The 18,066-nt window shown below is 36.1% G+C and overlaps 1 protein-coding gene across 3 annotated transcripts in view; it reads right to left on the bottom strand.

Moving 5' to 3' along the window:
- Positions 1 to 18,066, bottom strand: part of LOC138323671 (ankyrin repeat and fibronectin type-III domain-containing protein 1-like) — a 150,950-nt gene that overhangs the window by 34,225 nt on the left and 98,659 nt on the right. For all 3 annotated transcript variants that reach the window (XM_069268447.1, XM_069268445.1, XM_069268446.1), the window contains 2 exons: positions 7,035 to 7,168; positions 1,522 to 1,550 (listed from right to left, as the gene is read on the bottom strand). In XM_069268447.1, coding sequence (XP_069124548.1) covers positions 1,522 to 1,550; positions 7,035 to 7,168 — 163 coding nt within the window. The remainder of the gene's footprint in view (positions 1 to 1,521; positions 1,551 to 7,034; positions 7,169 to 18,066) is intronic.

Genomic DNA, 18,066 nt, shown 5'->3' with positions numbered 1-18,066 from the left:
AACCAAGGTGGCAGCCTATAGTTCATTGACTGAGTTCACGTTAGAAATCTTAAACCATCGTAAACACCTCTGTCCAAACACTCAGACATCGGTTTGGGTGGTCAGATACTCAACGTTCTCAGCAATCAGCTGGTTTCATCTTCTAAAACAGTATCTGACTCAATGAGCAGTCAATACATTATTTGAATAAGTTTGAAATACACTCATAAGTCACCTCGGCGATTAAAAAATTGAAGTAGATAAGGAGGCACTTAAAAAAAAAGAAAATTTGGACTTTAAACCTTTCATAAAAATTATTCTACAAAGTAGGCCATAAATCAATTTGTAAAAAAAATTCAGTAAGGAAACCAACACAGTTTTCATATTTTAATTCTACATTTAATTTGAAGTAAGTGAAATTGCAGTCCCCAAAAAATGGAGGGGTGTGCGCTTATAATGGATAAGAGCGCTTATTGGGTCCAAAATACTGTATAACCTTTAACAAAATGATTGCTCAAAAACTTTAACATGGAAATATTACAAATTAACAGACTCAAAAACCCCCTAAAGGCCCCCAAATTGGTTGTATTATCATGTTCAGCATCCATACACATTAGGAAAATAAAATCATAAACATTTATGAGACTTAAGCTTAAACAATAGACAAAATAGAAACTTGCTCAAAAACTTTAACATGGAAATATGACAAATTAACAGACTCAAAAAAAAACAACCTGAAGGGCCCCAAATTGGTTGTATTATCACGTTCAGCATCCATACACATTAGGAAAATAAAATTATGAACATTTTTGATGACTTAAGCTTAAACGATTGACGAAACAGAAACTTGCTCAAAAACTTTAACGTGAAATGGGACGCCAACGCCAACGCTGACGCCGACGCCGGGGTGACAACATAAGCTCCCCTATTCTTCGAATAGGCGAGCTAAAAATGGAGGGGTGTGCGCTTATATGGATAAGGGTGCTTATTAGGTCAAATACTGTATAACCTTTAACAAAATGATTAAAATTCAATTAGATATAGGGATGGTTGGAAAACCATCCCGATGATTTCAATGGGACATATCTATTTAAATATTACCATAGTAATCAATTTCAACCAATTTAAACTTAATCCAATTTAATTGAAATATTGATAGCAGTGATGAACTATGGTAAATGTGTTCTACAATTTACAAATATGCATGGGTCCTTGTACATTCAAAATCAGCATTCTGGCCACAGAAATTTGTAATGCAAAACGGTACCATTTCGTATATCCAATCAGAAGCCTGAATTTTGTTAATATGACAACATATTTTTGCCTTACTGGTCACTTGAAAAATTAGTTTGATGACGATTGATTAATTAAAATAGTTGTGCTACAACTCCTATAATATATTCAAATCCAAAGCATAATTAAGGCATGGCATCCATTTTAGATTTCTCAGAAGAAAATTTAAACCCACGTCACAATATAAATTCTGTAAAATTAATGACAGTAAATATAAAAAACAAATTTTATAAATAAAACGTTACATACCTCTTTTCATCTTGATTTCGCACCATGTTCTGCAATGTTGATAAGAAATGCAATCAGAAAAGTATTTACATTTTTTTTAAATAAACAAAGTCTCGATAATCAATCACATATCATCCGTATAATCTCATCCTGTATCAGTGAACCTGCTCTTCCTGCAACACCTATTTAAGTAGGTTCTTCTTCTTTACTCAAGAGGATACAAATCGCAGAGAGAAAGCTTTACAGACTTAAAGCCTTGTCAGCTTCATAATTTAAAACATCATGTTATTAAATTGTTGTTAAATATCAAATATTGCTTCCGGAAATAATCAACAGCTAAATTGTATGAATATACTGCAACATTTATATATATATATTAATATATCATGGCTGGAAAACAATAGAAATTATTATAATATTAATATGTTTATAGGTTGGAACTGGTTAAGCTAACCAATCATAACAGACTGACAAGCTCTGGCTCTGGTCGGCCAGATGTTTGAAAACATGAATGTGGATGTTTTAGAAGAGATAATGGCCACATCTCCCCCCTGTGAATTCAAAAGTTATAATTCACAATAATAACAAGCTCCAGAAGAAGCTGGTATCCAAACCATGTGTAGCGTGTCTAACATGTATTTACACAAAACACATGGACCTGGTATGTACAAACACATTCAACCCGTGCATGGGGTAGTTTAGATGTTCTCGTAGTGCCATTTACAAACGAAAATATGTTTTATCATCATGTATCATCATTTTTCTTTTATATTTGGGTCATTTAATGAGATTTATTGCAAATAGGTTAAAGATATTAAAAAAGGATTTTTTCTTCACAATGGGTTGTTTATAAGTTGTATAGATTATGTAAAACTAAATGTGTTTTGCATGTCTTCACTATGAATAACATTAAGTCTACATCTGGTATTTACTCCATTTAACTCTGTAATTGTCTAGTAAAACATTCAGGAAACAATCACATGTGGGTCTTGAGACATTTTAATGTATGTTGACATGCCCTTAACAAATAAAGTATGGTACAATTAAAGTTTGGTTATAAGAACTCCACCCAAAGTTAACATAAACAGAAAACATTGAATATTTAAACTGATAGAAAATAACATTCTGAATCTGAAATGTAAGTGTAAGATTGACAACATATTGTCAGAAATTAAACTAACCCTAAAATGACAGGTGACAAATTTAATCACTTTCTTCATCCTCAGCAATTTATTTTAAATAAAAAGATTTGATTTGGTATAGTTTTGTTTGAGTAGTTAAGTGTCATTTACGGATGTGCCCGGTTGGGATGATGGAGAAAAACAAGAGTACATGGAGAAGTAAATTAAAAACAGTCCAATTGCCCTGCTTGGGATTCAAGGTTAAAGGCTTGTGGTAATATGTCAAAACATCTTATCCACTAGTCTACCATCGACGCCCGTGTGTGAAAGATGAGTGGTCAAGATATTTCTACTATACTTATACATTGTAGCCTTCATTTCAGTATAGCAGGCTATAAATCCACATGGGTACCAGTAGTTACCTAGCTGGTACCAGGAACTGTCTGTAGGTTGGTGGTTTCTCTTCAGGTACTCAGACCTTTCTATGCCTCCTTAAAGAGGAATGTCCTTACATATATAAACCCTTGCTATTAGAAGGGGGTAAAAACAAAATAAACCAATCAGGGTTTTTGATATTCTACTATGAGGAATACATACAAGGGGACATAACTCCAGCAGCCTCAATGTTTTATTTGATTGGTTTGTGTACCAAATTCTGATAACCCTACAATTGGTCATGTATGGTCAAAAAGATTTTAGCTGAGAAAATTGAAAGTTTCTAGACCATCCATCACCAGGTTACCATGGTAACTGCACCAAATGCATCAATAACTATTGGATACAGATAGTCACTATTACTTGTGGTATATTTCCATGGAATTAAATTGATATCTAGCTTTATTTTTTTGTATGTATAGGTATTGTTTTATGGTTGTTGTTTTTTTGTTTAAATAAAAGGTCAAATAAATCTATATTAATGTTTTTTGTTTGTTTGTTTTTCTCAATTGTGAAGCTCTCTGCATTACTCAACCAGAAACTTCGTGTAAATACTGAATGATATACCAAGGGGGATAACTCCTACAATCTTCAATGGTCACTTTGTAACCAGACCACTACTTGATCATTATTTATTTTCATTTGATTGCAATCTAAAATATCACAGTAAAAATCTGTTAATGTTAAATTGTAAATTACATTCTTACATTACTAGATGACCTTACGGTAGCGTTGGATATATTGGATGAAATTAACTTGAGCAGAAGTGGACTTTAAATGTTGATGCCTTTACTGCAGTCATTGCCATTGACATCAGAGGAAGAAAAACAATGCCTTAATATTGCCAAAAGGGAGACAAAAAATTTTAATGCTAAGAATCAGCTAAGCATGATAGGGTATGCGTACCTGTATTGTTTCTGACCAATTAACCTTAATTGAGACAATTTGTCATGGAATACCGTACCAGGTAGGATAACAACAGAGTAAACAATCTATAAACACAAATATAAACATGACCATACCTACTTATTTAGTGGGCCAAACATCTGTAATTATCTATTGTCAGTGATTAACTTCTCGAACCATTGTTGTACATATCTACATGATACCAATAATTCATGATCAATTTCTGATAGAATTTACTTATATTTAACGTCGTACAAAGAAACGGTAAAATATGATCCGTTACCATTAATTTGACAGTGGTATCAGTAACCCATTTGTTTACTTTGTCAGCCTTCCCCCCTGACGATTTAAACCTCCGTGTCACAGCTGACAAAGGTTGTATTCTACCCCTCCAGTGAAGTTTGGAGAGCGCCCATATAAATCTTGTTCCTGTAAAGTCGTTCTTACAGATAAAATTGTGAGGAGATACAATTTCTGAATTGCTACTTAAGTACATAAGTCCTCTAAATGCCGATCTACATAAGTCCTTGAACTAAGATCGGTGAAATTTCATTAGTTGTTTTCTTGGATTCCTGGTACAATGTATGCGAGAATGTAAATGTCTATATTTTTCAATAAAAGTGTTGGAGTAAACTCTAGAGTGGCACCGTTAGTAGTACTGTAAACCGGTATCTTAATTTACCATGTCCTTAAATGACCTTCACTCGTTTCTTAGAGCGTTAAAAAAAAACTTTTTTATTTCTTTTTTTAAGAAATAGACAAATGCTGTCTAAGTCAAGCCATATAAAGTGCGTAAAATTCTTATCAAGCTGATTTCCAGACTGATTTTATCTATATATCCAAAACAAGAATTCTAAAAACATCCATGCAGAGAACTTCCTTCTTATAGGTTTCCATGACAACTACAAATTTGAGAAAGGTCTCCTATCATTTTTTGTTTTCAAAATATTATTTTAGATTTAATATCTTTGAAGATGGCTGCAGACTTGTATAATACACCAGCCAATGGCATCTGTGGTGTTTCCAAACATTACTGATGTCAATTTTTTTTTATTTTTATTCCAAAGTATTAACTAGCAATTAGCCAAAACCTAGAGCAACTACAGTAAAACCAAGTTGGGTAAGTGACCTACTCTACATAAAGACCACCACTTTATTAAGACCATTTTCTGACAGTCCAAATGGCAGATTTCAACACAATTCAACCTGTGTATAAGGAACACTTGTATAAAATGACCATTTTTCTTTGTTCCTTTGGCAGCTTTTCTTAGATAGATTTGACTATACTTAATGTCATTTAGAAATTACTTTTAAGAAGTATCCTTTTCAACTTAAATCATAACCCATGAAAATGTATTTGATAAAATAAGGTTCCCATTAAAATATAACTAGGTATGTTTTCAGTATACAGAATCTGTCTGCCTGCCAGGGCATTTTAATGAATGCTATAGAAATATATCGGCTAGAACGAAGGCTTGCTCAATATCTCTTTACCAATATAGAACTACAGTTGCACCATGGGGAGCGATTTGGATTTGATTAGAAAGAAATAATTTTCATTAATATATTATATTTCATTTGATTTAAAAGTGATAAATTGATCCCTGGCGATGCATTCTAAATTAATTATAATCAAATAGCTGTCGTTGTGGCTAGCTTGGAAGGTTTTAAAATCAAAGCTCCATATCTGCTTTGATCAAAATTGTGTGCAGGGTTAACAAGATTGAAATGAATTACAGTTGTCCCTCATCTATATAAAATGTATGACCTTTCTGTGGAACGACATTCAATTCACTCAATATCTACGCTGAATTAGAACTTTAGTGTAGTGCCGTCGTAAATATCGACTCTGGTGAACTTACAGGAGATATCCCTGTATTCACTTTAAATTAGATCAGGTTTATAGACGTTTTATCGTGTGGTTTTTAACCTAAAGCTAGAATTTAGATTATATACACAGCTAGTTTGTACCTGTATCGAGAAGAAAATCTCCTTAGGTACGGTAAATATTGGTGTATTGTCTATACAAGATTCTTTGTATCATGATCCCTAATCATCAAATAAAAAATAAAAATGATGTGTTCATACATGACATTGATTCTGCTGAATTATTTTGAAATATTGTTTTTATCTGTGACCTTTTATTAGAGCTCATATTGAAAACCCCAAAAAATAAAACAAGAATTTACCTAAATACATACGGTTGATATGTCTTCTACCTTTACATATTCCAATCCCTCAATTTTTACACTAATATTTGACAATGATATTCATGAGATAAATCTATGTTTCAAGTTAAGATTGTTTTAAAGTGGAAACTTCAGCAACTGTTAGTTCCAGTACATTACATCCATCCATTACTGCTGTATGTTTGTGTTGTGTCTCAGTGTGATAGTGGAACTCTCTCCCATTGTGTGTTGTGTCTCAGTGTGATAGTGGAACTCTCTCCCATATTGTGTTGTGTCTCAGTGTGATAATGGAACTCTCTCCCATTTTGTGTTGTGTCTCAGTGTGATAGTGGAACTCTCTCCCATTTTGTGTTGTGTCTCAGTGTGATAGTGGAACTCTCTCCCACTTTGTGTTGTGTCTCAGTGTGATAGTGGAACTCTCTCCCATTTTATAGTGCTATCTCACTGAAACATCCCACTCGCCAAATATACCGACAACCAGAAGTCAAAAAGTTTGCACAGGGTGAAAAGTTAACACTTTATTCATTGGCTGCTCTTGATGACGTTTGTTGAATCTGTTGAATTTTCACAGTTATCTTGGCATACAAACCAAAGTAAAATGATGCAAGGTCTGAAAAATTTGTCTGTCAATTTAGGCAAGTCTGAGCTGAATCCCACAGTCAGAGCTAAAGAAGTTAGAAATGGGAACTGAATACACATGGTACTGGGTACCAGATAGATAAAGTACACTGGCTATAGGCATTGTCAGTCCATTAATGCTAATTTAGCCACTCAAACTAGCTTTCCAAACACACACACTGTGATACTAGGAAATGAAAAATTGCTTTACTTAATTTTTTTTTGTTAAATTACTAGTTAATGTAGTTTCCTATAATATACTTACAGCTTTAGGGGGTGTGGTGTAAAACAGTTGACTAGATGGACGCTGGAGACCCGCTCCTTCCTCCGATGCACCGCTTGTCATCGTTTCGGAGGAAGCCGTGGAGTCTGTGTCATCATCAAAATTCCATGCCGACCCTGAAAATAACAAGAATAACGAAACTATAAGGTTGATTATAAATAACGATCATATCCACACCTTACCAATTATGTTTAAACATTGGATTTCCTACCCATCGTAAAGACTCAGTGTTATGCTGAATAGTGCACATCGTTTGGTTTTGTTTTCTGTCCAATTATGTCGTAGATTGTGATGGTGCAGGCAAACCAGATGACTCAGGGAAAAACCATCATATTACAGTCAAACCTCGATGTATTGAAGTTCAAGGGACCGTCAGAAAAACTTCGAAACATCGAGACTTTGAATTATTCATGGTTGAAATTAGACCAATGTTTTTTTTACCATGACCAACTGTGGTAGTAGTGTACATGTCGTCTCCGTTCCGTAAACTTTATAATCATTGTATTTACCATAAACAAAACAAAATAAAAACGAAGTATACTATAAATCACATGTATTGCTATCTTTAGCAATACATGTATATTATAAACAAGGCTAACATGTACCAGGTCTGACCAAACTAATGTATATGTGTACGTTTGGTGACTATCAAAACGATCGTTAATATAACGGAATGAATATAAAAACAAAAATGAGAACTCTGGAACTCCTGGTTCTTATCTCCACTTAAATCTGTTTTAATCCATTTTTACCTTTTATAATTGCTAGTAAAGCTGGATTATAATTTTGTTGATATAGCTGTATTTATTATTTTCTTGTGAAAATAAATAACAAGATTTTTTATTTTGCTAAAGTTATAACAATACAACACGTTCCTTTGATATTAATTACCATCAGTGATTTTTTACATATATAGACTGAAGTGAAACAGAACACGAGATATCGGCTAACAGATTTAGAAAGAAAAAAATAACTGGGAAAATGAACTGATTTTTTGCTTGATCGAGCTCCATTACTGAATCTTTGCTTGATCGAGCTCCATTACTGAATCTTAGAAAAACTATTTTAGAATGCAGTGAGACACTAGTTTACTATAACAAGGCATCAAAGAATGAAAAGAAAAATATGACCATATTTTTATTGACAGAAAGCATTTGAATCTCAACACCTTGTGCGCAACAAAGAAAGTTGAAACCCAGACACAAAAAAAAAAATCATTGTGAATTTTTAACTGTCACCCTTGAGTATTAAATTCATTGATTTCTGTCACACAAACCAGATGAATTTGGTAAAAGCCGATGAGAACGTTCTTTACGGAATGTGTTGAGTCGACATGTTGAAGTCATGAGTAGATTGGTTCCTGACACGTAGCATTGGGTTCCCTGACACGTAGCATTGGGTTCCCGACACGTAGCATTGGGTTCCCTGACACGTAGCATTGGGTTCCCTGACACGTAGCATTGGGTTCCCTGACACGTAGCATTGGGTTCCCGACACGTAGCATTGGGTTCCCTGACACGTAGCATGGGTTCCCTGACACGTAGCATGGGTTCCCTGACACGTAGCATTGGGTTCCCTGACACGTAGCATTGGGTTCCCTGACACGTAGCATTGGGTTCCCTGACACGGTACAGTTTGGGTTCCCTGACACGTAGCATTGGGTTTCCCTGACACGTAGCATTGGGTTCCCTGACACGTAGCATTGGGTTCCCTGACACGTAGCATTGGGTTCCCTGACACGTAGCATTGGGTTCCCTGACACGTAGCATTGGGTTCCCTGACACGTAGCATTGGGTTCCCTGACACGTAGCATTGGGTTCCCTGACACGTAGCATTGGGTTCCCTGACACGTAGCATTGGGTTCCCTGACACGTAGCATTGGGTTCCTGACACGTGCATTGGGTTCCCTGACACGTAGCATTGGGTTCCCTGACACGTAGCATTGGGTTCCCTGACACGTAGCATTGGGTTCCCTGACACGTAGCACGTAGCATTGGGTTCCCTGACACGTAGCATTGGGTTCCCTGACACGTAGCATTGGGTTCCCTGACACTAACTGCTAATCATTTAGTCCCCAAGACATTTTCCAGCCCCAAGAAAGACGGCATGATCAGGTTATTTTTTTTATTCAGGTATTAATGATGAGGAAAACTGTCATCAAAATAATAAAACTCTCTCAATGATGGCCACCTAACACAAGGCTAGTCAAACCACAGAAAGGCTGCCATACTGAAGGCCCAGGGTACTGGGACTAGTGGGGACTATTATGGGCGATACAATGTGTCTAATGGCACATATTTACCACAACGGTGAAAAACAGTTCCTTTGACTGGTTTTAATCCCTTATTCATGACTATGTTAATATAAGGATAGAGCTCTCAGTATTTGCTGCTTAGGCAAGCTTAAGCCCAAGTACACAGAGAAAAACCACCAATCTACATACAATACCTTGCAATTGCCCACATCACAGTCAATATAGAATTGATTCTTACTGCAATTCATTTAATACTGTCAGCTTTTTGACTGACGTTTTTCCATTGAGGTCTCAAATTTTTTTTTTCAAAGTCTTTTATTCTCTAAAATAAAATGTATCTTCCATTTTCTTTGTCATTTTCTTCCTTTATCTGCTAAGTTTACTTCAACATACACAATCTCATCCTTATATTCTTTCCCACTGTCTACTATAGTTGACATATTCTAAAATAAAGCTGACAAAACGTGATACATACAAATACTAAATACCTGTCCATGTGTTCAAAACAGGTATTTTTTAAAATAAAACAAGATAACTTCTTGTTTCAACTTGGATTTGAAATTCAATCTAAACATTTCAAAATTACCAGTATTATGCTTCCGTGATCGAGGCTTTGATCGACTTTCTAAATCTGTGAATCAAAGTAAAACTATAAATCTGGTGGGTCATCGGCGTCCTATTTACGGGAGAACTTCCTACCTAACAGCCATCCATATCATCCCTTTTATGTCTGAAACTCCCCAGAGTCTGGCTCAAAAGCAGAGGAGAAATATACAATTTGAAAAGCTGTCATACAGATATACCGATATTTATTGATCGACGATTGTCACAATGTTGACATATAGGTACCAAGAGAGTGTTGTGAAATGGATGCAGGCCACGTCGCCTTTAACTCGAATCCTTCCACCGTAATCAATGATTTCCATTATTTCACCATAATTTGTTTACTTTTCTCTCAAGAGTTGCAAGATATATATTTTTGCTGCATTAGCGATTTTTTTCCTGATTTGATTTTGCCAGTAAATTGAATCATCTGATGAGAAATGAAGGCACAGATCTAGCTTTCCAGTCGACGTTATCATCAGTTAAAGTTAAGCAGACATCTGACAAAGCATTAAGGATAGGTCCAGAAATGTAATATTATTCTAAGTATCTTTCTCTACACGTCCCCGGTGTGCCCTAATGGCCCAGAGAATGCGAGTACAGGTTCACATCGTCAACCAGTCCTCCATTTCTGCTTCACTGATAGGCTGTCAAATGACTTTGGCATTTTGCCTGTATAATTTTACAATACTGAAATCAGACATTACAAATTCATTCTTATAGGGTAGTTTTCAAAATGCATGGAAAGAATTCTCATTGAACAATTTTGGCAATTTTCCTTTTTTTAAGCTTTTTTTTTTCAGCTAAAAGGTCAGAATGATACAATGTTGGATGCAACATCTATTGATAGGTAAATAAGATATAAATTTCTGAATAATATTTGGATTTTATTTATACTACAAAAAGATTAAATTTTATATGCAGCTGTGACAGTTGAAATTCTTGACTATCTCTAGACTCAGAAAAAGGACTGCAAACTTTGCACTACATATGTCTAATACCTTATTATACAAATAAAGTAACTTTCTTGATTTCAATGATGACAATTAGATTTTGTTTATATTGCCTAATCTGTTATAAACGGTACCTGAATATATTGAATGGGTGTATGTTTTTGGGAGGCTGTGGTATCTTGCATATGTTATGTAGTGATACTGATGTTGAATTTAAAGTGCTATTTCACTGAAACGTACTGCTGCAAACACAGAACAGGACACCCTAGCCAGACATGTGCTCCAGTCCCTTCATACTGAACACTGAGCCAGGGGACACAACCCAGAGAATTCCTAACTGGGGCAATGCTGAACCTCAATTCAAATATAAAACAATTGTGAAACAAAATGGGACCGAAGTGGCTGAGTGGTTAAGAAGTCTCGACATATTACCACTAGCCCTCCAGCTCCGATTCGCCTGTTCAAATCCCGTGTGGGGCAGTCAGTGGTTTTTCTCCGGGTACTCCAGCTTCTCTTCACCAACAAACCTGGCAAGTCCATACATGACCCTGGCTGTTAATAGGATGTTAAACTAACAAAAGCTGATGGAATAGCTTTGTACATAATTAGTGAACTAATTCTATATTTAAATTTGTTTATTTTCTAAGTACGTATTTCCCAATTATCTATTTCACGACATTAATTTTCGATGGATCATTAAAGTAAAACAAACAAACCAATTAGTTTATTACGAGAATTCTCCACTAATTAGAATACCATCAATGATGATAAGGAACCCTGGACTTCTAAGGCTTCCCTTTACCCAGATAGTATTTAAGTACACTTACCCAGACAACATTGATTTTGAATTAGAGCCGACCATTAAAGGTCACGCGTGTTTAGGATAAAACACGACTAAATTTAAGGGTAACCATCAACCCTTAACTGCCGTTATAGGTTTTTTTAAATGTCAGACTCAACTTTTATTGTCATCACGGACAAATCTCATCATTGTGAACTTGAAACCTTTCACGATCAAGAAATTTTTTATAAACATTAACAAAAACAATTGTTTTGAGTGGCGTAACTATTTCTGAAAATAGAATACATTAACGTTTTTGACAGAACAGAAACCCGACTAAACAGAAGACTGTGTCATTTTTCCATATTTTATCAGTAATAGGAATCAAGTGTCATAGATTGATCTTTGCTGGAGAATGATAGGCTGATTCCATAGAGTCTATTTAACCGAATTATTAAGTGATTGATATATAATATGATATTTCTAAAAATAGCTTCACAGTGACAAAATTAAAAACAACAACTTTAAATAAAAACAAAGCCAATCGAAAATAACCAAAGAAAGATAACCTTGAACAACATGATAATTAACATACATCTGGAGAGACAAGAGACCCAGAGGGTCGGTAATGTTGGTTGTAAAAATGTGTCCATTAAAATCAAATCACAAATAATGGCTCAGTTTGGAATCTGCCACTAAAATGAACTTATATTACAGTCAATAGTTTATAGATACTAGTAACAGCTGTCTGGTTCTAAAAACAACGAGAGAAAAATTGTACTGTCCTTGAGTCTTAAGTCACAGTATTGGATACATGTATACATCCTTAAAACCTTGATGTCACAGAAACATACACCCTTAAGTCTCCGGGACACAATAAGGTAGCATGCACCCTCAAGTCTCCGCGGCATGAATCCTTAAGTCCCAATGTCACATTGAGTTAGCATACATGCCTCCTTTAATTTATCATTTGATAACACTATCTGACCTTGAGTCTCTATATCACAGTCTTGGATGCTGGCATCCTTCAGTCACAATGTCACAATAAAATGGTAGCATACAACCTTAAGTCTCCATGACAAATAAGATAGCATGCATCCTTAAGTCCAAATGTCACAATAAAAAGGTGGCATACACCCTTCAGCAATAATTCCCCATCTCATCATCAGTACCAGAATATTATTATCAATATTATTCGTCAATTTCATAATGGACAATGATGTGGCCTAACTAATAAGTTTCTAGGATACAGCTGTTGTGATTCACAGAATGTAACTGACTCCTCACTATTTCCATATTTCTTTCCAAGTTTTACAGGATATTCCTGTCGTAATCGTGTCAGTAAACAAAGTCATATTTTACAATTTCACTAGTTACAAACTCCAAATTTGTCACCAGATTTTTTTTTGCGGAGAGATCTAAATTACTCCCTGAAATCAATAATATTCTCACTATATTATGCACTGTTTATAATTACATTGGGTTCTTTCCGGAGGGGGAAAACTGCACAGAACTTTGATTAGATGTAAATCAATTTCATAACTACATTTTTGTAGTTCTATGATCAGTTCCGCTGGCTTTTTTCTTCACTGATATAACCTCTTCTGTCATGATGAAATTTTTCAAAATTTTCAATCAAATACGTTTCTTTTACTATTGCCATTTTACGAAGAATGGCTGCTCCCCTATGACATTCTCATACCCCATCTTACACAGTGGGTTGAAATCTAATTCATCATGACATTTCAATTTTTGTCCAGTTCGCCCACAAAATTACTTAATGCCAAATCATTACTATTTACATGACAAGACATGTTTCTTCAACTTGTAATTTCCTTTTGATTTGATAGAAACTGATTGGAATGTACTAGCTCAAAATGTCTTTATCACAAATATCATGCTATTTATAGACCTAATGTATTTCATCATACATATCAGTTATTTATAGAGCAAAGCTATATTTTTAGATTTATTTTCCTTGTACATTCACCGAATCAAACAGTACTACAATTCTAAATACAGATTATAATTTGATTTTCTTGTTCTTCAAAGTTTTGACACTTCTGTACAACTAGATCTAACAAGAGGCCCAGAGGGCCTGTATCGCTCACCTGGTTTGTAATGCCAAGTAATGTTCTGAATACAGGTTCATTGTTTCTTTTCTGAAGGAATGTTAATATTAACCTCTAAGTCCCCTATTGGGCCCCACCCCTCCTGCCCCCAGGGGGTCAGAGCCAAAGTTCTGTTCTCCTTCCCCCAAGGATGTTTATGGCCAAATTTGGTCACAATCCAAGCAAAACTTTAGGACAAGTAGCGATTTATAGGATTTACCTTTATTTCCCCTATTGGGCCACACCCGTCCTGCCCCTGGGGGGCCAGAGCCAAAATTTATACAAGTTCTGTTCCCCTTCCCCCAAGGATGTTTGAGGCCAAATTTGGTTACATTCCATGCAGAAATCTATGACTAGTAGCGATTCAAAGGATTTACCTCTATTTCCTCTATTGGGCCCACCTCTCCTGCCCCCAGTGTGTCAGAGCAAAAATTTATACAAGGTCTGTTCCCCTTCCACCCAGGGTGTTTGTGGCCAAATTTAGTTACAATACGTGCAGATCTCTATGACAAGTAGCGATTTAAAGGATTTACCTCTATTTCCCCTATTGGGCCCCGCCCCTCCTGCCCCCGGGGGGTCAGAGCCAAAATTTATACAAGTTCTGTTCCCCTTCCCCCAAGGATGTTTGTGGCCAAATTTGGTTACATTCCATGCAGAAATCTATGACTAGTAGCGATTCAAAGGATTTACCTCTATTTCCTCTATTGGGCCCACCTCTCCTGCCCCCAGGGTGTCAGAGCAAAAATTTATACAAGTTCTGTTCCCCTTCCACCCAGGGTGTTTGTGGCCAAATTTAGTTACAATACGTGCAGATCTCTATGACAAGTAGCGATTTAAAGGATTTACCTCAAGTAGCGATTTATAGGATTTACCTCTATTTCCCCTATTGGGCCCCGCCCCTCCTGCCCCCAGGGGACCAGAGCCAAAATTTATACAAGTTCTGATCCCCTTCCTCCAAGGATGTTTGTGGCCAAATTTGGTAACATTCCATTCAGAACTCTATGACTAGTAGCGATTTAAAGGATTTACCTCTATTTCCCCTATTGGGCCCCGCCCCTCCTGCCCCCGGGGGATCAGAGCCAAAATTTATACAAGTTCTGTTCCCCTTCCCCCAAGGATGTTTGTGGCTAATTTTGGTTACAATCTATGCAGAACTCTAGGACAAGTAGCGATTTAATGAATTTACCTCTATTTTCCCTATTGGGCCCCGCCCCTCCTGCCCCCAGGGGGTCAGAGCCAAAATTTATACAAGTTCTGTTCCCCCTCCTCCAAGAATGTTTGTGGCTAATTTTGGTTACAATCCATGCAGAACTCTAGGACAAGTAGCGATTTAAAGAATTTACCTCTATTTCCCCTATTGGGCCCCGCCCCTCCTGCCCCCGGGGGGTCAGAGCCAAAATTTATACAAGTTCTGTTCCCCTTCCCCCAAGGATGTTTGTGGCCAAATTTGGTTACATTCTATGCAGAACTCTAGGACAAGTAGCGATTTAAAGGATTTACCTCTATTTCCCCTATTGGGCCCCGCCCCTCCTGCCCCCGGGGGGTTAGAGCCAAAATTTATACAAGTTCTGTTCCCCCTCCCCCAAGGATGCTTGTGGTCAAATTTGGTTACAATCCATGCAGAACTCTATGACTAGTAGCGATTTAAAGGAAATGTTGACGGACGGACGGACGACGGACGACGGACGACGGACGCCCGCGCCATGACATAAGCTCACCGGCCCTTCGGGCCAGGTGAGCTAAAAATCTATGAGAATCAAATTATCATTGAAATAAGTCGTGTAAATCCTGCGAGAACATCTGATTCTATTTGCAGCTGAGCAAATGATTTTTTTTTTTTGCATTCATTTTCCATAGTTTCCCATGTGATATATACTTACCTTTATGCACTTGAACCTGGTAATATGAATTAAGAGTTAAGGTTGTATGCTACCTTATACAAGTGTGATAGAGTTACGGCTGCATGTATGCGTATGCTACCTTATACAAATGTGTGATAGGGTTAAGGCAGTATGCTACCTTATACAAATGTGTGATAGGGTTAAGGCTGTATGCTACCTTATACTAATGTGTGATAGAGTTAAGGCAGTATGCCACCTTATACAAATGTGTGATAGAGTTAAGGCAGTATGCTACCTTATACAAATGTGTGATAGAGTTAAGCCTGTATGCTACCTTATACAAATATGTGATAGAGTTAAGGCAGTATGCTACCTTATACAAATGTTTGATAGAGTTAAGACTGTATGCTACCTTATACAAATGTGTGATAGAGTTAAGGCTGTATGCTACCTTATACAAGTGTGATAGAGTTAAGGCAGTATGCTACCTTATACAAATGTGTGATAGAGTTAAGGCAGTATGCTACCTTATATAAATGTGTGATAGAGTTAGGGCAGTATGCTACCTTATACAAATGTGTGATAGAGTTAAGGCAGTATGCTACCTTATACAAATGTGTGATAGAGTTAAGGCAGTATGCTACCTTATACAAATGTGTGATAGAGTTAAGACTGTATGCTACCTTATACAAATGTGTGATAGAGTTAAGGCTGTATGCTACCTTATACAAGTGTGATAGAGTAAAGGCAGTATGCTACCTTATACAAATGTGTGATAGAGTTAAGGCAGTATGCTACCTTATATAAATGTGTGATAGAGTTAAGGCAGTATGCTACCTTATACAAATGTGTGATAGAGTTAAGGCAGTATGCTACCTTATATAAATGTGTGATAGAGTTAAGGCAGTATGCCACCTTATACAAATGTGTGATAGAGTTAAGGCAGTATGCTACCTTACATAAATGTGTGATAGAATTATGGTTGTATGCTACCTTATACAAATGTGTGATAGAGTTAAGCTTGTATGCTACCTTATACAAGTGTGATATAGTTAAGGCTGTATGCTACCTTACACAAATGTGTGATAGAGTTAAGGCAGTATGCTACCTTATACAAATGTGTGATAGAGTTAAGACTGTATGCTACCTTATACAAATGTGTGATAGAGTTAAGGCTGTATGCTACCTTATACAAGTGTGATAGAGTAAAGGCAGTATGCTACCTTATACAAATGTGTGATAGAGTTAAGGCAGTATGCTACCTTACATAAATGTGTGATAGAATTAAGGTTGTATGCTACCTTATACAAATGTGTGATAGAGTTAAGCTTGTATGCTACCTTATACAAGTGTGATATAGTTAAGGCTGTATGCTACCTTATACAAATGTGTGATATAGTTAAGGTTGTATGCTACCTTATACAAATATGTGATAGCTAGCTGAGTTAAGGTTGTATGCTACCTTATACAAATGTGTGATAGAGTTAAGGCTGTATGCTACCTTATACAAGTGTGTGATAGAGTTAAGGCAGTATGCTACCTTATATAAATGTGTGATAGAGTTAAGGCTGTATGCTACCTTATACAAATGTGTGATAGAGTTAAGGCTGTATGCTACCTTATACAAATGTGTGATAGAGTTAAGGCTGTACGCTACCTTATACAAGTGTGTGATAGAGTTAAGGTTGTATGCTACCTTATACAAATGTGTGATAGAGTTAAGGCTGTATGCTACCTTATACAAGTGTGTGATAGAGTTAAGGCTGTATGCTACCTTATACAAGTGTGTGATAGAGTTAAGGTTGTATGCTACCTGATACAATTGCGTGATAGAATAAAGGCTGTATGCTACCTTATACAAGTGTGTGATAGAGTTAAGGCTGTATGCTACCTATTACACATGTGTGATAGAGTTAATGTGTAACTGAATTGCAACCTTAAACATGGAAATTGTAAATTTATGCTAAATTATCTTCAAACTCTATGAATGTGAAGTATATCTTTGATATCTTTCGATTTCCATTTAATTTAAGAATATTATCATATCAATCATAGCATATATCTATTTCTTTATTGATTTGAAATTCTGTATAGTGTATATATTCTTTAACACTTCAGAAATGGAAATCAGGCCAGCATATATAAGCGATACAATCATTCTTCAATGTGTGTTTTCCTTTCATAATAATGTTCATGACCTTGACCTTCAAACCTTGAGTATTTCACCTTGATCTAGGTTATAATTACACCTTTATGACACTTCTAAACAAATTAAACCTTGTCAATCTAGCTAGCAATCTCCTTATTGGATATCAACAAATATGAACATCCTTATCATAGGCGCCTCAATCCATAACACGACACTATACCAATTTTCATTCCAATAAAATTCCCCGGGGGTAAGGCCAGAACTGTATGGAGGATTACCCTTCTAATGACATGATTACAGACAAGTGATATCAGTTTAAGTG

The sequence above is a fragment of the Argopecten irradians genome, chromosome 5, assembly GCF_041381155.1.
Source record: "Argopecten irradians isolate NY chromosome 5, Ai_NY, whole genome shotgun sequence".
In the NCBI taxonomy this organism is placed as follows: domain Eukaryota; kingdom Metazoa; phylum Mollusca; class Bivalvia; order Pectinida; family Pectinidae; genus Argopecten; species Argopecten irradians.
This window is presented reverse-complemented; position numbering and strand designations above follow the sequence as displayed.